The sequence below is a fragment of the Ranitomeya variabilis genome, chromosome 3 (assembly GCF_051348905.1).
Source record: "Ranitomeya variabilis isolate aRanVar5 chromosome 3, aRanVar5.hap1, whole genome shotgun sequence".
Classification (NCBI taxonomy): Eukaryota; Metazoa; Chordata; class Amphibia; order Anura; family Dendrobatidae; genus Ranitomeya; species Ranitomeya variabilis.
Window position 1 is genome coordinate 254,130,997 of NC_135234.1, and position 25,653 is coordinate 254,156,649.

Here is a 25,653-nt window from a genome sequence, read left to right on the forward strand (position 1 = left end):
CAATCCACAATAGCCTGTACCTTCCTAGGGTCCATCCGAAACCCCTTAGCGGACAAAATGACCCCTAGAAAGGACAATTCCTGGGCAAAAAAATGAACACTTCCCTGGTTTAGCAAATAGTGAGTTCTCCCTAAGCCTCAGAAGAACTGCACGGAGGTGGTCCATGTGACTGTTTGTCGGCAGAATATATGAGGATGTCATCCAAATTAATTACCATGAAGCGCCAAATAAAATCTGAGAAAACTTGATTCATGAAATTCTGAAATACAGCTGGTGCGTTAGTCAGGCCAAAGGGCATAAAAAAATTCTCAAACAGACCTTCAGAGGTGAGAAAAGCAGTTTTCCACTCATCCCCCTCCCGCATACGGATGAGATTGTATGCCCCCTGAGGTTCAACTTAGAGAACCACCTGGCCCCCGACAATTGATTATACAAATCGGGTATCAGTGGGAGAGGATAAGTATTTCTTATGGTGATTTTATTAAGTTCTCGAAAATCGAGGCATGGGTGTAAACCACCATCCTTTTTCTTCACGAAAAAGAACCCCGCAGCCACAGGAGAGACAGATGGCCAAATGTGCCCTTTGCGGAGACTCTCAGAGATATACTCCTTCATGGCAGCCCACTCCGGGGGCGGAAAGATTGTACAGACGGGCTTTGGGCAATTCGGCACCGGGAACCAGATCAACCGAACAATCGAATGGGCGGTGTGGTGGCAGAACCTCAGCCTCTTTTTCGGAGAACACATCCTCAAAGTCCTTCAGGTACTCCGGAATACCCTCCAGACTGACGGATGACACAGATACAGAAGCAAGACATCTCATAGAACAATTGGGACCCCATTTAACAATGTCCCGGGATTATGTAATTGCAACCAGGGAAGCCCCAATACCAGTCCCGCAGGCAGATTGTCCATAACGAAACATGAAATGCATTCTTGGTGTAAGGCTCTCACTTTAAGGAGAAACTCTTCTGAAACCATTTTGATGACTTTCTTAGCCAGTGGTGTTTTGTCAATGGCAACATCATGAATAGGAGTCTCCAGCCTAACTGTCCCTAATTTACACCTGGACACCAAGTCAGAGTTAATAAAGTTCATGGACGACCCACAATCCACGAAGGCAGAAGTGGACACGGAGCCACTCCCACAACAAAGTTCCACTTCCAACAAAATCTTTGAAAATGCAAAAAAAGTACCTGAGAGTTGGGGTGACTACCACGACAATCACCCGGACTCAGACGTTTGTAGATTGGTAGACAGGAGGAGCAGTCTTTTTTCCAATGTTCAGAATCTCCACAGTAAAAACACAACTTTGCTTCAAACAGTCGTCTCCTCTCCTTCTCCTTGAGATTGGCGACTCTCACCTCAATAGATTCAGACGGGGGTGAAACAACAGGACCAGCAGAAAAAAAGCGGACCTTTTCGTCATGGTCTCCTCCAATGAGCTGGGAGGTGGATGGAGAGCCAGAGCATCCATCAGGTAATCCGCCAGTCCACTCCTGAACAGACATCTAAGCGCGGAGTCATCCCAGGACACCTCAGTGGACCATCGGCGGAACTCAGAGCTGTACCACTCGGCTGAGCACTCCCCCTGAACCAGACCCATAATAGTGTCCTCTGCCAACCTGACACGGTCTGATTCGTCATAGATAAGTCCTAGGGCCTCAAAGAACCTATCTACAGACATCCATTCCGGAGCAGTGAGGGGCAGTGAGAAAGCCCAAGATTGGGGACCCTGCCTAAGTAAGGTGATAATAATCCCTACCCGCTGAGTCTCATTCCCAGACAATCGAGGTCTAAGGAAAAACAATAACTTACAGCTTTCCCTGAACAAGCGAAATTTATCTTTATCACCAGAAAAGGTGTCAGGAAGCTGAACCAAGGGTTCGGCAGAATGCAAAACAACATCTACAGGCTCACCAGGTTGACTAACAGCATGGGGGGTGGTTCCCTGAATGGTCTGAACAGTCTCCGTCAGTTCTTTTTGTAAGAGAGTATGAGACGTGACAAGGGCCCGATGTCCCACCGAAAAATCCCACACCATCTGTGTCAAACTGGACACTTGATCCGCCAGGTTGCAAAGCGGATCCATGACCAGAGAAAAAAAAATGACAAAATCCCCTTTAAATGTATAGTTCTGCTATAATGTAATGTGCTGCTGCAGTGCAGTATAGTGCAACCTCCACCAGGGGGTGCTGGTTAAGGAAAAGAGGTTGTGCACACGGCACAGCAATACTGAACTACAACACAGGTGTCACAGGTAATGAAAGAGAAGTCAGATAAGCCAAGGTCATACACGGAGAGATAAGCGCAGTACACAGGAGGAGTCAGAGGAATAGTCGGGGACAAACAAGAAGTCAGAGTCTACTGGGAACGTGGTAACCAAAACGTGAGACGTAAGACGAAGTTGGGATACAAGCCAGAGGTCAGAACAAGTAAGAAACGGGTACAGGCAGTCAGAGGCAAAAAGGAACACTAGTACAAGTGAACAGGTCAGGTGCTCAAGCCGTGCAGCATGAACTATAGCAGACACTGGCCCACAGGCTGCAGAGGACTTAAATAGCTCAGCCAGCTTCAAAGTGAGGCAGAGGGGATAAACTCCCACATGACCAGTCCAGAGACAAGACAGTTGAACATAAACTCAGAACTGGATCATGACAGCATTCATTTCTGTGTAGCGCTTGAAGGGTTAAAACATTTTCTGGCAACAGTTTTAAAGTATTTGAGAGGTGCAGTTTTTAAAATGGTATCACTTTTGGGGATTTTCCAATATATAGGTGCCTCAAAGTCCATTTAAATGTGAATAGGTCCCTAAAGAACAATTTTTCGAAATTTGTTGAAAAAAAAGAAATTGCTGCTAAACTTTTAAACCTTTAACATCTTAACAAAATTTAATGATGCAGATGTAAACTAAACATATGGGAAATGTGTTTTATTAATTGTTTTTGTAAAGCATGACTAATTGGTTAAGGATATAAAGTGGGAAAGTTTGAAAATTGCTATTTTTTTTTTATTTTTTTTACCAACATTGCGATGTTTTCACAAATAAGTGCAAGTCATATTGAACTAATTATTACCACTATCATGAAGTACAATATGTCACACAAAAAAAAATGTTAGAATCACTGGGATCTGTTGAAGCGTTCCAGAGTTATTACCTCATAAAGTGATTGTGCTCAGATTTTAAAATGTGGCCTTATCATTAAGATCAAATTTAGCTCTGTCACTAAGGGGTTAAGTCTAGCACAGGTGACTGCTTGATGTGTGAGTATTGTGGTAGTATATTATTCTGCTGACACTTATTTGTCAAAAGTTACGTTTTATCTTTCAGTTGCCTCTGTCCTAGCCAGATGACTGTCTCCCCTGCTACTCTTGACATTATCCAGTGACCTATATTTACTATAAGGGCTCATACTCACTTGCGAGCAACTCGGATGACTCTCGCACGGCAATACCCGGCACTGCACCTGTCACAGAGGAGTGGAGCGTGCGGCTGCATGTATTCCTATGCGGCCGCACGCTCCGATCTGAGTGCCGGCAGCAGCACCGGGTTTTAACATGTGAGACTCATCCGAGTTGCTTGCAAGTGAGTAGGAGCCCTAAAGCTCAATCCAGCTACTATAGGTGCTATTAACACCTTAGTCTATGCCATCAAGGTACTGAAAATGATCTATTTTCTGCTATCAAGATACCAGATAGCCAAATACTCAGTTTTCCTTAGTGTTGTTCACACCTTCGTTTCTGCCATCAAAGTCCTTGCTAATTCATTTGTTTCTGCTGTTTTGATGTCACTCACATCTTCAAATCAGCTGTGTCAAGTTTCTTAGTACCTAACTCCTCTCAACTGTCCTGACATAGGATGATAGTGTAACTGTGAATAGATGTGAATAGCAGTCAGTCAGGTACTATTTCTGACTTCGTGACAAAAAATTTTATCAGGCTGATTCTGTGGGTGCTGTCAGTACACCCACAAGATCAGTGACAGGATCAGGGCTGTATTACATAGAAGTCCAGTTTCCCCATGAACAAAATGTAAAAAAAAAAATCCCCCCCGAAAAAAATATTAAAAAAATTAACATACTTGGCATTACTAAGTCCTTAATGTTTTAAAATTGGGTAACTAACTTTTCCCTATGGATCACCAAGATTAACAGGATAAAATTATAGATAATACTTGATGAGTTGCGTACGCATTTAGCACCGAAAAGGCATATTTGACGAATAGGTTTGGGTCCTTCTAGAGAAATGTCTTGGGGGGAACACACAGGAATTGGCCAATTTATGCAGTAGGCACCTTCATTTATTTGTATTCATATGTTCTATATAGCAGTAATGCACTTTAAATGTCATATATTCAATGTTTGCCTATATCTTAGCATATACAGAGTGCTTGGTTTGTAGGTTATACTTGATACACATGCACCTGTCTTCAATTTTCACAACGAGCTGCATATTCTCAGCAATGTATACAGTGGGGCAAAAAAGTATTTAGTCAGTCAGCAATAGTGCAAGTTCCACCACTTAAAAAGATGAGAGGCGTCTGTAATTTACATCATAGGTAGACCTCAACTATGGGAGACAAACTGAGAAAAAAAAATCCAGAAAATCACATTGTCTGTTTTTTTATCATTTTATTTGCATATTATGGTGGAAAATAAGTATTTGGTCAGAAACAAAATTTCATCTCAATACTTTGTAATATATCCTTTGTTGGCAATGACAGAGGTCAAACGTTTTCTGTAAGTCTTCACAAGGTTGCCACACACTGTTGTTGGTATGTTGGCCCATTCCTCCATGCAGATCTCCTCTAGAGCAGTGATGTTTTTGGCTTTTCGCTTGGCAACACGGACTTTCAACTCCCTCCAAAGGTTTTCTATAGGGTTCAGATCTGGAGACTGGCTAGGCCACTCCAGGACCTTGAAATGCTTCTTACGAAGCCACTCCTTCGTTGTCCTGGCGGTGTGCTTTGGATCATTGTCATGTTGAAAGACCCAGCCACGTTTCATCTTCAATGCCCTTGCTGATGGAAGGAGGTTTGCACTCAAAATCTCACGATACATGGCCCCATTCATTCTTTCATGTACCCGGATCAGTCGTCCTGGCCCCTTTGCAGAGAAACAGCCCCAAAGCATGATGTTTCCACCACCATGCTTTACAGTAGATATGGTGTTGGATGGATGCAACTCAGTATTCTTTTTCCTCCAAACACGACAAGTTGTGTTTCTACCAAACAGTTCCAGTTTGGTTTCATCAGACCATAGGACATTCTCCTAAAACTCCTCTGGATTATCCAAATGCTCTCTAGCAAACTTCAGACGGGCCCGGACATGTACTGGCTTAAGCAGTGGGACACGTCTGGCACTGCAGGATCTGAGTCCATGGTGGCGTAGTGTGTTACTTATGGTAGGCCTTGTTACATTGGTCCCAGCTCTCTGCAGTTCATTCACTAGGTCCCCCCGCGTGGTTCTGGGATTTTTGCTCACCGTTCTTGTGATCATTCTGACCCCACGGGGTGGGATTTTGCGTGGAGCCCCAGGTCGAGGGAGATTATCAGAGGTCTTGAATGTCTTCCATTTTCTAATTATTGCTCCCACTGTTGATTTCTTCACTCCAAGCTGGTTGGCTATTGCAGATTCAGTCTTCCCAGCCTGGTGCAGGGCTACAATTTTGTTTCTGGTGTCCTTTGAGAGCTCTTTGGTCTTCACCATAGTGGAGTTTGGAGTCAGACTGTTTGAGGGTGTGCACAGATGTCTTTTTATACTCATAACAAGTTTAAACAGGTGCCATTACTACAGGTAATGAGTGGAGGAAAGAGGAGACTCTTAAAGAAGAAGTTACAGGTCTGTGAGAGCCAGAAATCTTGATTGTTTATTTCTGACCAAATACTTATTTTCCACCATAATATGCAAATAAAATGATAAAAAAACAGACAATGTGATTTTCTGGATTTTTTTTTCTCAGTTTGTCTCCCATAGTTGAGGTCTACCTATGATGTAAATTACAGACGCCTCTCATCTTTTTAAGTGGTGGAACTTGCACTATTGCTGACTGACTAAATACTTTTTTGCCCCACTGTATGTAAGTCCACATCTTTGTCATTGCCAACAGAAGAGATTTACCGTAAAAGATTGGCGTGCTAGAACATTTTTAGGTTAAAATAATTTTATTACTTTATAAATGGAAAATTAAAGTATGCAACAAATTGTAATGTTTTACAAGGCATGTTAAAATTTGGGAATATGGGAATAATGTGCTTTTATTACTGCAAATATTATTATTAATCTAAACTTTCTTTATTTTAGTGCATCTCAATCTTTCTCAATGAAAGGCTCCAATAGTCATGATGACTTTAAGTGGAAGGTAAGAACTAAATATCCATGTCTTTTGTTATTGCTGTTTTTTCCATAAAGGTAAATGTATTTTTGAAACTCATTATTATCAGAAAGTGAATTGATTAAAAGATCATAAAAGAATATATAAAAGACATAAAAAGGTGTGGACACTCACACCAAAAAAGTGAGCCAGGGATACTTTGGATACATACGCACAAACTTATATCTATCAAGATGGAACTATGATTGGACATAATAGACTACACATAAGCCAAATAGGCAACATATACAGTATAAAGCATAAGACCATGACATAGTGTACAAAAAGTGACATGTGCATGTGGAGATCATTAAACATCAACACAGAACCTGCAGGCTCTCTGGACCCACAACAAAAATGAAAGCAAAACATATTTTGAGGTACAGTGAGCCTGCAGATTTGGTTAGCAGCATCTTCCTCATGTTCACACTTCTAATTAGCGCAGTTCAAAGCCCCATGTATCTTTAAGAGTAATACTTTAGCAGGATTAAACAGTCCACAGAAATAAATATAACTTTTAGGACTCGCTTACATGACCGGATAAATCGGACACGCTCTGAGCTTCCTCACCCTAGTCTGTAAAACATAAAATTGCTGTTGCTTTTCAAGCATTATTTTTTTTTATAATAGCATTAATAGTTTCCAATGATTGGTTGCAATAAGCTATGTAATTCACGTGAAATAATGGCAGCAAGGCATTATGTGGAAGCCCATAGCCACACCTGAGGTTCCGTGAGCCCAATTTCTGGCTGTTGCAGTGTGTAAAATATCACCAGGTATTTTTTTGGTGATCTGCACAAATCAAATTGCAAATTGTTTGAATTTTCCATGACATGCAAATTTCAAGAAATTCTACTGTAAGCTAATTCACAGTGGATCGATTTTATCATGTCTTGTACTAACCAATGAAAAATGTACATCTTAATTCTATCAGAGTTATAACATGTAGAAGAGGTGAGACTGAATGAAAAAGCAGTATAAAGGGATCTCCCATAGAGTTGTTACATAGCTGTCCCATCATTCCTAAATTAATTTGCCATGCCAGAGACTCATCAGGCTCACAGAGTCTCTCCAAAAGAGAATCCAGGTCTCCCTTCCAAGGAGACAAAATATGCACACCAGTCTAACTGGTTATCTGAGAAATGGGGTGATTTGCACTTATGTACACACATACAGTGGCTTGCAAACGTATTCACCCCTTTGCCATTTTTCTTATTTTGCTACCTCACAACCTGGAATTTCACAGGTTTTTTTAGGGTTTGGATCAGTTCATGTAAAGAACATACCAACATCTGTGAACATTTTGGTTTTCTTTTTATTGTGAAGCAAACAACAAATAGACAAAATAACTTCAGTGTGCATAACTATTCACTGCTCTAAAGTCAGTACTTTGTAGAACCTCTTTTTGCGGCAATTACAGCTGCAAGTTGCTTTAAATAAGTCTCTATCAGCTTTCAACATCCTGCCACTGGGATTTTTGTCCATTCCTCAAGGAAAAAATGCTTCAAGTTAGGGCTGTCCCACACGTCCAGATAATTCCGGTACCGGAAAAAATCGGTACCGGAGTTATCCGTGTCCGTGTGCCCGTGAGCTCACGTAGGCCATACGTGCGGCACACGTGTGCCACCCGTGTGGCGAGTGGGTACCACACGGAGCGTGCAGGAGACAGCGCTAAAGTTTAGCGCTGTCCCCTGCATTGTGCTGAAGCCGCGATTCATATCTTCTGTGCAGCAGCGTTTGCTGCATAGAAGATATGAATAATAGTGTTTAAATAAAAGATCTATGTGTCCGCCGCCCTCCCACCCCCTGTGCGCCCCCCCACCCCCTGTGCGCCCCCCGCTGTTCAGAAAATACTCACCCGCATCCCTCGTTGGCTGTCGCTCCTTCCTGGTCTGGCCGCGGCTTCCACTGTATGCGGTCACGTGGGGCCGCTCATTTACAGTCATGAATAGGCGGCTCCACCTCCCATAGGGGCGGAGCCGACTATTCATGATTGTAAATGAGCGGCCCCACGTGACCGCATACAGTAGAAGCCGCAGCCAGACCAGGAAGCAGCGACAGCCAACGTGGGAGCGGGTGAGTATTTTCTGAACAGCGGGGGGGCGCACAGGGGGTGGGGGGGGGCGGCAGACAGGTAGATCTTTCATTTAAACACTATTATTCATATCTTCTATGCAGCAAACGCTGCTGCACAGAAGATATGAATCGCGGCTTCAGCACCATGTGGGGGGGACAGCGCTTACTGTAGCGCTGTCTCCTGCACGCCACAGGGACCGCACACGGAGAACATACGTGTGAGGTCCGTGTTTTACACGGACCCATTGACTTTAATGGGTCCGTGTAATACGTGCGCTCCCACGAACACTGACATGTCTCCGTGTTTGGCACACGGAGACACGGTCCGCAAAAAATCAATGACATCTGCACAGATGCATTGATTTTAATGGGTCTACGTGTGTCAGTGTCTCCAGTACGTGAGGAAACTGTCACCTCATGTACTGGAGACACTGACGTGTGAAACCGGCCTTAGATGGTTTCCTCTGGTGAACAGCAATCTTCAAGTCTGACCACAGTTTCTCAATTGGATTAAGGTCTGGGCTTTGATTAAACCACTCCAAAACATTTACACATTTTCTCTTAAACCACTCAAGTGTTGCTTTAGCAGTATGCTTTGGGTCATTGTCTTGTTGGAAGGTGAACCTCTGTCCAGGTTTCAAATCACTGACAGACTGAAACAGGTTTTGCTCAAGAATACCCCTATATTTTGCACCATCACTTTGCCCCTGGACTCAGATCATTTTCCCTGTGCCTGTTCCAAAAAAACATCCCCACAGCATGATGTTGCCACCACCACGTTTCACTGTGAGGATGCTGTTCTTGAGGTGGTAAGCTGTATTGGTTTTGCGCCAAGTATAGCGTTTACCTTGGTGGACAAAAAGTTCAGTTTTGGTTTCTTCTGACCACAGCACCTTCTTCCATGCATTTGGGGAATCTCCCACATGTCTTTTGGCATACTCAAAATAAGCCTTACAATTTTTAGTAAGTAAAGGATTTTTTCTGCTCACTATTCCATAAAGCCACCTCTATGGAGTGTACATCTTATTATGGTCTGGAGCTCTGCAGCTCCTCTTCAGAGTTACCTTTGGTCTCTGTGCTGCCTCTCTCATTAACCCCTTCATGACCTTGGGATTTTCCGTTTTTCCGTGTTCCTTCGCTCCCCTCTTTCCCAGAGCCATAACTTTTTTTATTTTTCTGTCAATATGGCCATGTGAGGGCTTATTTTTTGCGAAACAAGTTGTAATTTTGAACGACATCATTGGTTTTAGCTAGCATGTTGTGTAATAGAAAACAGGAAAAAAATTCTGTGAAATTGCAAAAAAAGTGCAGTCCCACACTTGTTTTTTGTTTGGCTTTTTTGCTAGGTTCACTAAATGCTAAAACTGACCTGCCATTATGATTCTCCAGGTCATTACAAGTTCATAAACACCTAACATGACTAGGTTATTTTTTATCTAAGTGGTGAAAAAAAATTCCAAACGTTGCTAAAAAAAAAAATTGAACCATTTTCCGATACCCATAGCGTCTCCATTTTTCATGATCTGGGGTCGGTTGAGGGCTTATTTTTTGCATGCCGAGCTGGCGTTTTTAATGATACTATTTTGGTGCAGATACGTTCTTTTGATCGCCCGTTGCATTTTAATGCAATGTCGCGGCGACCAAAAAAAAGTAATTCTGGCGTTTCAAATTTTTTTCTTGCTACGCTGTTTAGCGATCAGGTTAGTGCTTTTTTTTATTGATTGGGCGATTCTGAACTCGGCGATAGCAAATATGTGTAGGTTTGATTTTTTTTAAATTGATTTATTTTTAATGGGGCGAAAGGGGGGGTGATTTAAACTTTTATATATTTTTTATTTTTTTCACATTTTTTTTAACTTTTTTTTTTTTAACTTTTGCCATGCTTCAATAGCCTCTATAGGAGGCTAGAAGCTGGCACAACGCGATCGGCTCTGCTACATAGCAGCGATCATCAGATCGCTGTTATGCAGCAGAAATGCAGGTGTGCTAGGAGCGCCGACCACAGGATGGCGCTCACAGCTATCAGGGATCAGTAACCATAGAGGTCTCAAGGACCTCCATGGTTACTATACAGAAGCATCGCTGACCCCCGATCATGTGACGGGGGTCAGCGATGTGCTCATTTCCGGCCGCCCGGCCGGAAGCGCTGGTTAAATGCCGCTGTCTGCGTTTGACAGTGGCATTTAACTAGTTAATAGCAGCGGGTGAATCACGATTTCACCAGCCGCTATTGCGGGCACATGTCAGCTGTTCAAAACAGCTGACATGTCCCGGCTTTGATGCGGGCTCACCACTGGAGGCTTGCATCAAAGCGCGGTATCTGACCTCGGACGTACTATCCCGTCCAAGGTCAGAAAGGGGTTTATTGACCTCCCTGCCCGGGCTGAGAGTTTTGGTGGGCAGCCCTCTTTTGACAGGTTTGTTGTGGTACCATGTTCTTTCCATTTGATGATAATGAATTTGATGGTGCTCCGGGGGATCATCAGAGATTGGGATATTTTTTTATAACCCAACCCTAACTTGTACTTCTCAACATCATGGTCCCTGAATTGTTTAAAGATCTCCTTGGTCTTCATGGTATTTTTTGTTTACTAGCATCTTGCTTAATGGTGTTGCAGCCTCCCATCAGCTGCCACCTGCTCTCGCTGTTATTAATGGCAGAACATGTAGGCTGATGGGAGCAGTAGTCCCATCAGCTGACACCAGTGACCTGAGGTAAACTATTTACTTTGATCACAGCTGCGGGCTCATACTGTCATTTGACAGCGTGGGAACAGCAGCTGTCTGACTGGTGGTAATGATTTTGACAGCGTGGCAAACAATGGATGTTTGGGCCCCTCATTCAGCCTCATTCAGCCTGTGGTGCAACGTGCCATTGGTGGATGGTGCGAGACATGATGTCCCAGATGTATTCAATCTGATTCAGGTCTGGGGAATGGGTGGGCCAGTCCATAGCTTCAATGCCTTCATCTTGCAGGAACTGCTGACACACTCCAGCCACATGAGGTCTGGCATAGTCCTGCATTAGGATGAACCCAGGGCCAACCGCACCAGCATATGGTCTCACAAGGGGTCTTAGGATCTCATCTTGGTTCCTAATGACAATCAGGCTGCCTCTGGCGAGCACATGTAGGGCTGTGCGGCCCTCCAAAGAAATGCCACTCCACACCATTACTGACCCACTGCCAAACCGGTCATCAGTCATGCTGAAGGATGTTGCAGGCAGCAGGTTGCTCTCCATGGCGTTTCCAGACTCTGTCACATCTGTCACATTTGCTCAGTGTGAACCTGCTTTCATCTGTGAGGAGCACAGGGCCCAGTGACTAATTTGCCTATCCTGGTGTTCTGTGTTCTGCTGTGAGCACAACCCCCATCTGTGGATGTTGGGCACTCAGACCATCCTCATGGAGTTGGTTTCTAACCATTTGTACAGACACATGCACATTTGTGGCCTGCTGGAGGTCAATTTTCAGGGCTCTGGCAGTGCTCCTCCTGTTCCTCCTTGCACAAAGGCTGAGGTAGCGGTCCTTCTGCATGGGTTGTTGCCCTCCTATGGCCCCCTCCACGTTTCCTGGTGTACTGGCCTGTCTCCTGGTAGTGCCTCCAGCCTCTGGACACTATGCTGACAGATATAGCAAACCTTCTTGCCACAGCTCGCATTGATGTGCCATCCTGGATGAGCTGCACTACCTGAGCCACTTGTGTGGGCTGTAGAGTCCTAGAGTCCGTCTTATGCTACCACGAGTGTGAAAGCACAACCAACATTCAAAAGTGACCAAAACATCAGCCAGTAAGCATTGGTACTGAGATGTGGTCTGTGGTCCCCACCCGCAGAACCACTTCTTTATTAAGTGTGTCTTGATAATTGCCAATAATTTCCATCTGTTGTCTATTCCATTTGCCCAACAGCATGTGAAATTGATTGTCAAACAGTGTTGCTTCCTAAGTGGACAGTTTGATTTCACAGAAGTTTGATTAACTTGGAGTTATATTCTGTTGTCTAAGTGTTCCCTTTATTTTTTTGAGCAGTATATATATATATATATATATATATATATATATATATATACTGTATATATATATATATATATATATATATATATATATATATATATATATATACAGTACAGACCAAAAGTTTTGACACACCTTCTCATTTAAAGATTTTTCTGTATTTTCATGACTGAAAATTGTACATTCACACTGAAGGCATCAAAACTATGAATTAACACATGTGGAATTATATATTTAACAAAAAAGTGTGAAACAACTAAAATTATGTCTTATATTCCAGGTTCTTCAAAGTAGCCACCTTTTGCTTTGATGACCGCTGTGCACACTCTTGGCAGTCTCTTGATGAGCTTCAAGAGGTAGTCACCAGGAATGGTCTTCCAGCAATCTTGAAGGAGTTCCCAGAGATGCTTAGCACTTGTTGGCCCTTTTGCCTTCACTTTGCGGTCCAGCTCACCCCAAACCATCTCGATTGGGTTCAGGTCTGGTGACTGTGGAGGCCAGGTCATCTGATCTGGCGTAGCACCCCATCACTCTCCTTCTTGGTCAAATAGCCCTTACACAGCCTGGAGGTGTGTTTGGGCTCATTGTTCTGTTGAAAAATAAATGATGGTCCAACTAAATGCAAACCGGATGGAATAGCATGCCACTGCAAGATGCTGTGGTAGCCATGCTGGTTCAGTATGCCTTTAATTTTGAATAAATCCCCAACAGTGTCACCAGCAAAGCACCCCCACACCATCACACCTCCTCCTCCATGCTTCACAGTGGGAGCCAGGCATATGGAGTCCATCCGTTCACCTTTTCTGCGTCGCACAAAGACACAGTGGTTGGAACCAAAAATCTCAAATTTGGACTCATCAGACCAAAGAACAGATTTCCACTGGACTAATGTCCATTCCTTGTGTTCTTTAGCCGAAACAAATCTCTTCTGCTTGTTGCCTGTCCTTGCAGCTATTTTACCATGAAGGCCTGCTGCACAAAGTCTCCTCTTAACAATTGTTGTAGAGATGTGTCTGCTGCTAGAACTCTGTGTGGCATTGACCTGGTCTCTAATCTGAGCTGCTGTTTACCTGCGATTTCTGAGGCTGGTGACTCAGAAAAACTTATCCTCAGAAGCAGATGTTTTCCTTTCCTGGGGCGGTCCTCATGTGAGCCAGTTTCTTTGTAGCGCTTGATGGTTTTTGCCACTGCACTTGAAAATACAGAAAAATCTTTAAATGAGAAGGTGTGTCCAAACTTTTGGTCTGTACTGTATATACACTCACCGGCCACTTTATTAGGTACACCTGTCCAACTTCTTGTTAACACTTAATTTCTAATCAGCCAATCACATGGCGGCAACTCAGTGCATTTAGGCATGTAGACATGGTCAAGACAATCTCCTGCAGTTCAAACTGAGCATCAGTATGGGGAAGAAAGGTGATTTGAGTGCCTTTGAACGTGGCATGGTTGTTGGTGCCAGAAGGGCTGGTTTGAGTATTTCAGAAACTGCTGATCTACTGGGATTTTCACGCACAACCATCTCTAGGGTTTACAGAGAATGGTCCGAAAAAGAAAAAAAATCCAGTGAGTTGCAGTTCTGTGGGCGGAAATGCCTTGTTGATGCCAGAGGTCAGAGGAGAATGGGCAGACTGGTTCGAGCTGATAGAAAGGCAACAGTGACTCAAATCGCCACCCGTTACAACCAAGGTAGGCCTAAGAGCATCTCTGAACGCACAGTGCGTCGAACTTTGAGGCAGATGGGCTACAGCAGCAGAAGACCACACCGGGTACCACTCCTTTCAGCTAAGAACAGGAAACTGAGGCTACAATTTGTACAAGCTCATCGAAATTGGACAGTAGAAGATTGGAAAAACGTTGCTTGGTCTGATGAGTCTCGATTTCTGCTGCGACATTCGGATGGTAGGGTCAGAATTTGGCGTAAACAACATGAAAGCATGGATCCATCCTGCCTTGTATGGAGCATCTTTGGGATGTGCAGCCGACAAATCTGCGGCAACTGTGTGATGCCATCATGTCAATATGGACCAAAATCTCTGAGGAATGCTTCCAGCACCTTGTTGAATCTATGCCACGAAGAATTGAGGCAGTTCTGAAGGCAAAAGGGGGTCCAACCCGTTACTAGCATGGTGTACCTAATAAAGTGGCCGGTGAGTGTATACTGTGTATATATATATATATATATATATATATATATATATATATATATATATACTATATGTAGACATTTATTTTATCCATTCTATTTTAACCTGTCAGTGTGATTTTACATTACACCGCACTGACTTGCCGGCTTTTCTAAAGGACACCGGTGCGTATTTCTCGCAAGTCATACTGATGGTCCATATGGTGTGTAAGTTTTTCTTGCACCCATAAACTTTCATTGGAGTATTTCGGGTGTAATACAATGACAATCGCAACCCCAGATCAGTGAATTTTTGCTATAATTTTTAATGTCCCTCATCACTATATAGGAGATATTTGAAGAGCTACATGTGAATGGCGCCGCAGTGTTTATAAACGACCACAGCTCCATTTACATGGTGCTCTTTAAAGCTACATTTCCCAGGATCATGGGGGTCCCCGCAATAAGATCCACAACAAACAGAAAGTCATCCCCTATAAAGAAGATAGGGGAGAACTTCCAAATTTGAGATAACTTAAACAGGTTTTTCATGACTTATTTTTATTACATTTATAGGAATGTAGACAATAATAAACCAATAATGACAATCCAGTAGTCCCATGCTCGTGCAAAGAAGTGTATAAATCAGGTGTGATTTTTTATCAGATAGCACACTGACCGATGTTATACAATGAGGCCGGGCAGAGAAACATTCTTTTTCTCAAACTGATTCGGTGTGAGAAAAAAATCATATCATGAGTCTCTGCAATTGAATGAGACTCACCCATTCAAGTCTATGGGTGGGAGAAAAAAAATTGGATACCTCAGTATAACATCCAATATTTACGGTTACATTACAATACTGCAACATAGGGAGTTGTAAATGATCCTGTAAAAGATTAATAACTGCTCAGAAAAAAAACTGATCTCAAACGGACGACAAGTGAGGAAAAAATTGTCCCACTCTCCTGGATGAAAACAGATACTTATATATGATGTACAGGGAAATATAGGTATAGTACAATGCCAAAGATTTCACTTCTTACATTACATGAGCAATATCTATTGTAAATTCTACAATAGCTCAGAAACTGGTGAATCTTCGCAGCGCACAGTGCGTGTCCTGGGGGGGTTCAAAAGTCTGCAGTCACACAGAGTGACACACAGAGTGAGTGCAGACAGTATAGTCCTCCATACAGAATTATGGGCACCACGTAGTCCTCCATGCAGAATTATGGGCACTGCATAGTCCTCCATACAGTATTATGGGCACCATATAACCCTCCATACAGTATTATAGGCACCATATAACCCTCCATACAGTATCATAGGCACCACATAGTCCTCCATACAGTATTTTGGGCACCACATAGTCCTCCATACAGTATTATGGGCACCATATAACCCTCCATACAGTATTATGGGCACCATATAACCCTCCATACAGTATTATAGGCACCATATAACCCTCCATACAGTATTATAGGCACCACATAGTCCTCCATATAGTATTTTGGGCACCACATAGTTCTCCATACAGTATTTTGGGCACCACATAGTCCTCGATACAGTATTATGGGCACCACATAGTCCTCCATACAATATTATGGGCACCATATTACCTTCCATACAGTATTATAGGCACCTTATAACCCTCCATACAGTATCATAGGCACCACATAGTCCTCCATACAGTATTTTGGGCACCACATAGTCCTCCATACGGTATTATGGGCACCACATAGTCCTCCATACAGTATTATGGGCAACATATATTCATGCATAAAGTATAATGGGCCCGCATAATGCTCCATACAGTATCATGGGCCCCAAATATTACTTCATTCAGTATAATGGGCCCTATATACGCCATACATAAAAAAAAATCAAATACTCACTTCTCCCTGTACCCCGCTACTCTGGTCTCCTCAGCATTTTCTGACCCTTCGCACTGCTCAGCACAAAGGGTGCGCTGTAGTGATGTAATTGCACCCTCCGCGCTAAGCCGTCTCAAAGCTCAGACACAGAGGGGGAATGATGGGAGAGGGAGCATAAGTGGATGGTTCCCTCTCTCATCATTGTTTTCAACTGTGTCAGCACTGGCACTGGAGCTCCACGACTTACAAGCCCCATAGAGTGCCATGTCCCCGACGGCTTGTGGACTCCGGCACTTGCCAGCTTTAACCGAGTTGTGATGTCAGTCCTAATATATGTGTCATAACTGAGCACCACCAAAAATTAAGCAGAGGGTGAAATCCTTTTAGGACACACACCCTTAAATCAAAGGTATTTATAAAAAAGAACATAATCAGCACACCGATTAAATGAGAGAAAAGTGGAGGACTCTTTATTAGCCCATTTGGCAACATTTCAATTCCATAGCAGAGAAATGTTCAGTTAGGGATCTGAAACGTTGCCACATGGGCTAATAAAGAGTCCACCACCTTCCACAATTAATTGGAGTGCTTCTTATTTTCATATATACACATACACACTTAGAGCAGATACTTATATTTGCACCATGTATACTGGACAGGAGGAGTATACACAATGTACACAGCTCCACACTATATACTGTGGTGAGAAATACAGAGTGGAGCTGTGTACATAGTATATAGTGTAGAGATGTGCCAGTGTATATAGAGTGGATTCTATACTATATACACAGAAATATACTATATGAACAGCTCTACACTATATACACACACACAACTCTACGTTATAATTAAGACAGTATTATACTATATTATGATGCATACATCACATAGAAGACACCAATATATATCATATAGGAGACACCGCAACTGCTGAATATATATCACATTGAGACCACTGTATATACACATTATATAGGTGATACTGCAACTGCTATGTATAGTGGCAGTATCACTTATATAATGTATATATAGCAGTATACCTATATAATGTATAAAGATTGGTGTATTTACATTATATAGGTAATACTGTGACTGCTGTATATATGTTACTTAGGTGACACTGCAATTATACACAGGAGTCTATCTGTATTACAGCAACTGCTGTGCATAATTGCAGTATCACCTACAAAATGTATATACAGCAGTAGCAGTATCACCAACATAATGTATATAGAGCAATCTGTATACATCATATGGGTGATACTGCAACCGTTATATATAGAATATATAGGTGATACTGCAATTATTCACAGCAGCTGCTGTAATATAGATAGACTGCTGTGAATAATCACAGTATCACCTACATAACATACTGTATATAGTATACAGCAGTAGTGCCGCACAATACACACCATAGTGGATACGGCACACAACACAATTATACAACTCCAACACTATACACAATTGTGTGCGATGATAGCATTATAACTAAGGCGAACACACAACTGTGTGTAAAGTGCCGTATTTATGATTGTGCATCTGTATTGTCTAGCATAATACACAATTCTGTGCGTTTTATTTTGCCTGACTTGTGCGGTATCCACAATAGTGTCTATTGTGTTGGACACAGACACAACTGTCTCTAGTGTGCAACACAGCACACACAGTCGTGAATATAGTGCAAGACATAAATCTATACACAATTGTGTCTAACGATGGCACTATTAAGGCTCATTCACAAGTCTGATTTTCATTGGTGCTTTTTCATTGTCTAGACGAGCGCTATCACAGGTAGTACAAAGTGTAGTGCGGGACTTGCATAGTTGTGTCTTGTGCCCTATTCACAACGGTGTCTGTGTTATGTTGCACACTTGAGACTTATTCACATAGTTGTGCCTAAGTGTGTAATATAATATAAACATAAGGGTGAATGACCTCGGGGAGATCAAAACATCCAACACTGCTGAGACACCATCACGTGTTTCTCAACGCAGTGATGATCCAGAACACTGCCCCCATCCCTGATGGGAAATATGCAAATGCATGTAGAAAAGCCGCGGAGACACCATCACGTGTTTCTCAACGCAAGCAATGAATAGCCAGGTCTTTCACCGGGAAGGAACAACCACGGGAAGGGCAGCATCCAATAAAGGAAAACCACCTATGCCAAAACATGGTATCCATCCACAGACAGCTGTTTCGGGGTATTTGCCCCTCATCAGTGTGGAGTAGGAAACTGGCTATTAGGAGCAGTGCCTAGTGAAAAGACTATAAACATAAGGATGAATGACCTCGGGGAGATCAAAACATCCAACACTGCGGAGACACTATCACGTGTTTCTCAACGCAGTGATCCAGAACACTGCCCCCATCCCTTATGGGAAATATGCAAATGCATGTAGATAAGCCGCGGAGACACCATCACGTGTTTCTCAACGCAAGCAATGAATAGCCAGGTCTTTCACCAGGAAGGAACAACCACGGGAAGGGCAGCATCCAATAAAGGAAAACCACCTATGCCAAAACATGGTATCCATCCACAGACAGCTGTTTCGGGGTATTTGCCCCTCATCAGTGTGGAGTAGGAAACTGGCTATTAGGAGCAGTGCCTAGTGAAAAGACTAGGGGGCAGATGAGAGGGGCAAATACCCCGAAACAGCGGTCAGAGGGGTCGAGTATTTCTTTGCAGTGTGCTGCTAATTTTCTTCTGCGGTATTCGTATCGGCAGTGAAGACTGAAGATGTTTATTAAGAATACAATTAGTGTGGTCGTGGAGGATGGTGCCAAAAATAACGTGGTGTATGTGGTTCTTGACCTGCTGGAGGGAAAGGCTGGAGCTCATCAGACTGATATTTTCAGTGTGAATGAATTTCACAACCAAGGTATATATGACGTTACCTTTGTGAGTGAGCCTTGCTGTCTAACTGTCTTTGAGTGGTTCAGAAGCCATGATGGTGACCCCTGCCTGGAGGGAGTGCGGGTGGAGCCTCTGTTTGGGCTCATGGAGAAAAAAAAGGAGGCCCGTTACCAAAGCAGAGGAGTTGGGTGTTTTGATGGATTTTGACACTTCTGGGGCGGAGGAGATGGCTGCGTCTTTGATTCCTGAGTCTGACCCAAGAAACATTGGCGTTTTTTCCTCAGAAGAGGAGCCTGGAGGTCGAAAGTGTCCCAGGGAGGGTGGTGGGGAAATCTGTGACTCTGAGGTTTGTGAAGGTGGAGGCCCCAGAGGAAGGTTGGGCAGAAGAAGACGCGTGTGGAGGAGTGTATGGAGGTCAGTGGCTCTGAAAGCTGCTCAGCGCAGATGGTGGAGGAGGACAGTGGCGGTGCTGTGTAGTTATGTGCTATTATTTCAGTAGCTAGGTGTTTTTGTATATAGCATTTGCCTTTAAAAATGTTTTTTGTTTTTTTGTGTTTTTCATGTAAGTTGAGTAATGTCATGTTTGTAGGTTGTTTTTTAGTATTTTTTGTTTCTGTGTATGTGATGGGTTTTGTAATCATATCACAAAATTTGAGGGTTTTTAAAAACAGGTTGCGGCGGGTGGCCATTTTGGATTTTTTTGCAACCCAAAATGCAGGAATTTTTTGTCTGCAGGAATGTGGGATTGTGGATGGTGTGAAGGGGAGTGAATGGCCTCATGGCGCGTCTGTGTGGTCAGGGAGTGCCTGTAATAAAAATGATGGTGTGGGTTTTTTGGTGAAAGGAAATGATGTGAGTTTGTGTGATTATATGGTGATTGAGGTTGGAAGGTGTGTGTTGGCTAATTTTGAGTTTATAAATGTTCGTTTTTGCATTATTAATGTATATGCGCCTGTGGATAAACAGGAGCATAGAGTTTTATTTGAAAAAATTACGTTTTTTATTCCAGGAAGAGTGCCTGTTGTGATAGTGGGTGATATGAACTGTGATGTGGGAAGGGTGAATGTCGATGTGTCAGGGAAAGTGTTAATGGATATGGTGAGTGATTTTGGTTTAAAGGATATGCAGCGTGCATGCAAGATAACTCCGTTGTTAAATACGTTTTTTTCTGACAGTGGGAGGGTGGACTCTAGATTGGACTTATGTTTTGTTTCAAAAAATCTAATTCCTGTTAGTTATGCACAGGAGAGTGTGTTTTTTTCGGATCATGTGTGTATGAAGTGTGAATTGGATTTGCATGTTAATGACGTGGCTGGGAAAGGTGTGTGGAAGTTGAATGTGAGTTTGCTGGACGGGGAGGGGGTGAGAGAGGAGTATGAAAGACATTATGCAGAGTGGTGTGGGTGCAGGAGTGATTTCAGAAATGTGTGTGAATGGTGGGATTGGGTTAAATGGAAAACCAAGAGCTTTTTTAAAAAACTCGGGTACAAGTGTGCGGCTGCAAAGAGAGAAAGGTTTGTTTTTTTAAATGCAAGATTGAGTGTGTTGTATAAGTTGAGGGCGGGAGGGATGGATGTGGGTGAAGATTTTGTCATGTCGGACGCTGTTCAGACCAGGTCGTCCGACAGACAGCGGTAATTCCGCTTTTGACCACTATTTGCTCATTGGCGTCTGCTAGATTTTATCTAGCTGTTCCTGGGTTAATTTACCTAATCCATGCCCACTGCCTTTAAATAGTTCTCCTGATCTTTGGGCGTCGCCGATTATAGCTTCTGTCTTGTGCGTTGTTATCTCGGTCTGGTGAGGAGAGCTGGTGGTTGGAGATTCGTTGCTGGTGGTGTATTTTCCTTTGTCTTATTTACTCCTTCCTATATTTGTATTTATTTTGCCCTGCACATTTATAGTGTATTCCTGAGTGACTGCGGCGTGGTGTATATTTTCCTTTATCCTTGTCTGTGCTAACTGTGGGTATTGGGGAATAACATCTTCACTGGGTGGTGGGCGGAGGTTTCAGACTAGGGCTGAGCTCAGGAGACAGGGTGAGGTTCGAGGCCTGGACATGCACACCTTCAGTGTAAACTCCAGGTAGAGGGTCAGTCAGGATTTCCCTAGTCTGAGGGAAACTGCAGGGGCCCGGGTTATTAGCTCTCGCTCACCTAGTCCCTCCCTGACATTATAATCGGCCCAACAACACAAAAAAAAGAAAAAGGGGTTTCTTCTTTTTTGTTTTGTCATGGATCCCATGACTTCCATAACCCGCCAGTTGGAGGCGCTGTCCCTACAGGTCACGGAGTTAAGGGGGGCAGTACAGCAACAGGGACTAGCAGTGTCTAATGTGCAAGCTGGAGCGACAGGAAGAGTTGCTGAGCCTAAATTTCCTTTGCCTGAAAAATTTGCTGGGGAACGCAGTAAATTTGTTTCTTTTCGTGAAGCTTGCAAAACTATATTTCCGTATGCGCCTGATATCTTCAGGTAATGAGGATCAGCGTGTGGGCCTGGTGTTGTCATTGTTGAGTGGGGATCCCCAAGCATGGGCGTTTTCTTTGCCATCTGATTCTGCTGCATTTGACTCTGTGGAGAGTTTTTTTTCCTTTCTTGGGAAAATCTACGATGAACCGGACAAAATGGTTCTAGCAGAATCTAAGATACGCTCTATTCGCCAGGGGGAGCGAGTTGCAGAGGATTACTGTTCTGAATTTTGTCGCTGGGCGATCGATACACAATGGAATGATCCAGCATTGCGGAGTCAGTTTATACATGGGATTTCTGGAAGGGTTAAAAAAGCCCTTCTGATGTACGAGACTCCTGCTTCTCTAGATTCCGCCATGAGTCTGGTTGTCCGCATTGATCGCCGTTTGCGTCAGGGGGAGCATGTGACACCGCCTATGGGAGAGGGTTTAGGTTCACGTGAGGTTGCTGCAGGTGAGCCCACGGAGCCTATGCAAATCGCAGGGGTGTCACATGTGAAGCGTCCAGTCCCTGAGCTCAGGAAGCAGGGAGCCTGTTTTTACTGTGGTAAAACTCGTCATTTTATTAACATCTGTCCTCTGCTGCCTAAGAAAAACGCAACGGCGGAAAACTTCTAAGCTCTGGGGGTGTGGAGGAGACCAGTCTGAGCTTATGTATATCCTCCATGGTGGTTTCTCAGTGCATGCTCCCTGCTAAGGTTTTTTTTGCTGGCAGTGAGCTGCCAATTACTGTTTTTGTGGATAGTGGTTCAGCCACAAATCTCATTGATGAGGAGTTTGCGCGCACATCAGGTTTTAGGATTGAAAAACTGTCTCATCCTATCCGCGTGGTCACCATCAATGCTGCTCCTCTCTCTCAGGGGGAGATTACTGAATTTGTGGCTGAGGTGAAACTCCACATTGGAGTTCTACATTCCGAGCGGGTTACATGTAAGGTGCTCAGGAATCTTCCTGCTCAGGTGGTTTTGGGTTTTCCTTGGTTGTCTATGCACAACCCGGTAATTGACTGGAAAACTCAGGACATAATTCGGTGGAGCGAGTTCTGCCAGGAAAATTGCCTGGCCACATGTGTGGCTGCAGTGACTTCAAGCGTTCCGGAGTCACTTCAGGATTTTGTGGATGTGTTCTCTGAGAAGGGTTGTTCAGAGTTGCCGCCACATCGTCCTTATGACTGTTCTATCAGGTTTAAACCAGGGGCCAAATTGCCTAAAGCAAGGATGTTTAACATCTCCGGTCCGGAGAGACAAGCGTTAAAAGATTACATTGCTGAAAGCTTGAGCAAAGGGCACATCAGGCCGTCATCCTCGCCGGTGGCAGCAGGGTTCTTCTTCGTGAAGAAGAAAGATGGCAGATTACGCCCCTTTTTGGATTTCAGGGAGTTGAACCAGATTACGGTTCGTAATCCATACCCTATGCCTCTGATACCAGATTTGTTCAACCAGGTGGCAGGTGCTAAGTGGTTTACCAAGCTTGACCTCAGGGGGGCGTACAACCTCATAAGAGTCCGTCAAGGTGATGAGTGGAAGACGGCTTTTAATACCCCTGAGGGTCATTTTGAAAATTTGGTGATGCCGTTTGGGTTGACTAACGCACCTGCAGTGGTCCAACATTTCATCAATGATGTGTTCTCGCATGTTTTGGGGAAATTTGTTATCGTGTACCTAGATGACATTCTCATATATTGTTGCGACCGTGGTACTCATTTAGATCATGTCAGGCAGGTGTTACAGCTTCTCAGAGAGAATAAGCTGTATGCTAAACTTGAGAAATGTGTATTTTCTGTTCAAGAGTTGCCTTTCTTGGGTTACATTGTGTCTGCTTCTGGTTTTAAAATGGACGCCGCTAAGGTGCAGGCGGTGCTGCGTTGGGAACGTCCTGATATCCTGAAAGCACTTCAGCGGTTCCTTGGGTTTTCTATCTACTATAGGAAATTTATCAAGGATTTTACCATCATTGCTAAACCGCTAACTGACATGACTAAAAAGGGTACCAATTTCTCCGTTTGGCCTGAGGCTGCTGTGCGCGCATTTGAATTTCTTAAGAACAGTTTTGTTTCAGCCTCCATTCTTGTGCAGCCAGACGTATCAAAACCTTTTGTTGTGGAAGTCGATGCGTCTGAGGTAGGTGTGGGGGAGGTACTATCTCAAGGCTCATCTTTGAGTGGTTTACGTCCGTGCGCCTATTTCTCCAAGAAACTGTCGTCCGCCGAACGTAACTACGATATCGGCAACAGGGAGTTGTTGGCAATTAAGTTGGCCTTTGAGGAATGGCGACACTTCTTGGAGGGGTCGGTACATCAGGTAACTGTTATTACCGATCATAAGAATCTGCTGTGTTTGGAGTCTGCCAAGCGTCTGTCCCCCAGGCAGGCTCGCTGGGCATTGTTTTTCACGCGGTTCAATTTTGTGGTCACTTACAGACCGGGGTCTAAAAACACTAAGGCGGATTCTCTGTCCAGGTGTTTTCCGGGGGGAGAACCTCGGGAAGATCCAGTACCCATCCTCCAAAAGGGTGTTGTGGTTTCGGCTCTCACTACCGAGGTTGAGGCTGAGATTGCCAAGGCTCAGGAGGAGGTACCATCTGAGCTTCCCATCAACAAATCTTTTGTACCGCTTCATCTCCGCCTAAAGGTTTTGGCGGAGCATCATGATGCTGTCCTGGCTGGTCACCCAGGGGTTAGAGGTACCTTGGAGTTGGTGTCACGTCGGTTTTGGTGGCCCAAGATCCGACAGGACGTGGTCTCATACGTGTCAGCTTGTACCACGTGCGCTAGGGCCAAGACGCCCCGCTCCTGTCCTGTTGGCACACTACTTTCTCTTGAGGTACCTAGTAAGCCATGGACGGAAATCTCCATGGATTTCATCACTGATTTGCCCTCATCAGATGGAAACACGGTCATCTTGGTGATTGTTGATCGGTTTTCTAAAATGTTGCACTTTGTGTCTTTGCCTGCGTTGCCTAACGCTAAGACTCTGGCCAAAGTATTTGTGCAGGAGGTGGTCAGACTTCATGGGGTTCCGTCTGACATCGTGTCTGATAGGGGGTCTCAGTTTGTGGCAAAATTTTGGAGAGCGTTTTGCTCACGGCTGGGAATCAAGTTATTTTATTCTTCAGCGTTTCATCCTCAGTCAAATGGTCAGACTGAGCGTATGAACCAAAATTTGGAACAGTACTTACGCTGCTTTGTCTCTGATAACCAGGAGGAGTGGTCTACCTTTCTAGAAGGGAATTTAGGACCTGAGGGATGACGTTGCGGCTTGTGATTGGTCGCGTGGCGGTCACATGAGCGGCACGCGACCAATCAGAAGCCGTGACGTCATGGAAGGTACTGAACGCGCTCATTTTAAGCAAAGAAGGCTGCCGGTTCACAGCGGTAAGGTCCAGGCTGCGTCGGAGAGGTGAGTATATCAATATTTTTTATTTTAATTCTTTATTTTACACATTAATATGGTTCCGATACCGATTCCCGATACCACAAAAGTATCGGATCTTGGTATCGGAATTCCGATACCGCAAGTATCGGCCTATACCCGATACTTGCGGTATCGGAATGCTCAACACTAATTATAAGATTTATGCGAAACTTTTGGCTAACAGGATGCGTGGCATGGTTGGGAGTGTGGTGGGTGAGGAGCAATGTTGTGCGGTACCGGGAAGACGAATACATGGAAGTTTGTGTATGTTGAGAGATTGTTTGTGGGACTGCATGAATCGTAAGAAAGGGGTGTATGTGTTGAGTTTGGATTTTGAGAAGGCGTATGATAGATTGGTGCATGGTTTTTTGTTTAGTGTGTTGGTGAAGATGGGGTTTCCTTCTGAGTTTGTTGAGAGAGTGAGAAGTTTGTATAAGAATATTTAAAGTTG

General features: G+C 43.8%; 1 protein-coding gene across 2 annotated transcripts in view; it reads left to right on the forward strand.

The window, feature by feature from the left end:
- Positions 1-25,653, forward strand: part of KIF21B (kinesin family member 21B) — a 637,471-nt gene that overhangs the window by 443,843 nt on the left and 167,975 nt on the right. For both annotated transcript variants that reach the window (XM_077295392.1, XM_077295391.1), the window contains exon 24: positions 6,303-6,360. In XM_077295392.1, coding sequence (XP_077151507.1) covers positions 6,303-6,360 — 58 coding nt within the window. The remainder of the gene's footprint in view (positions 1-6,302; positions 6,361-25,653) is intronic.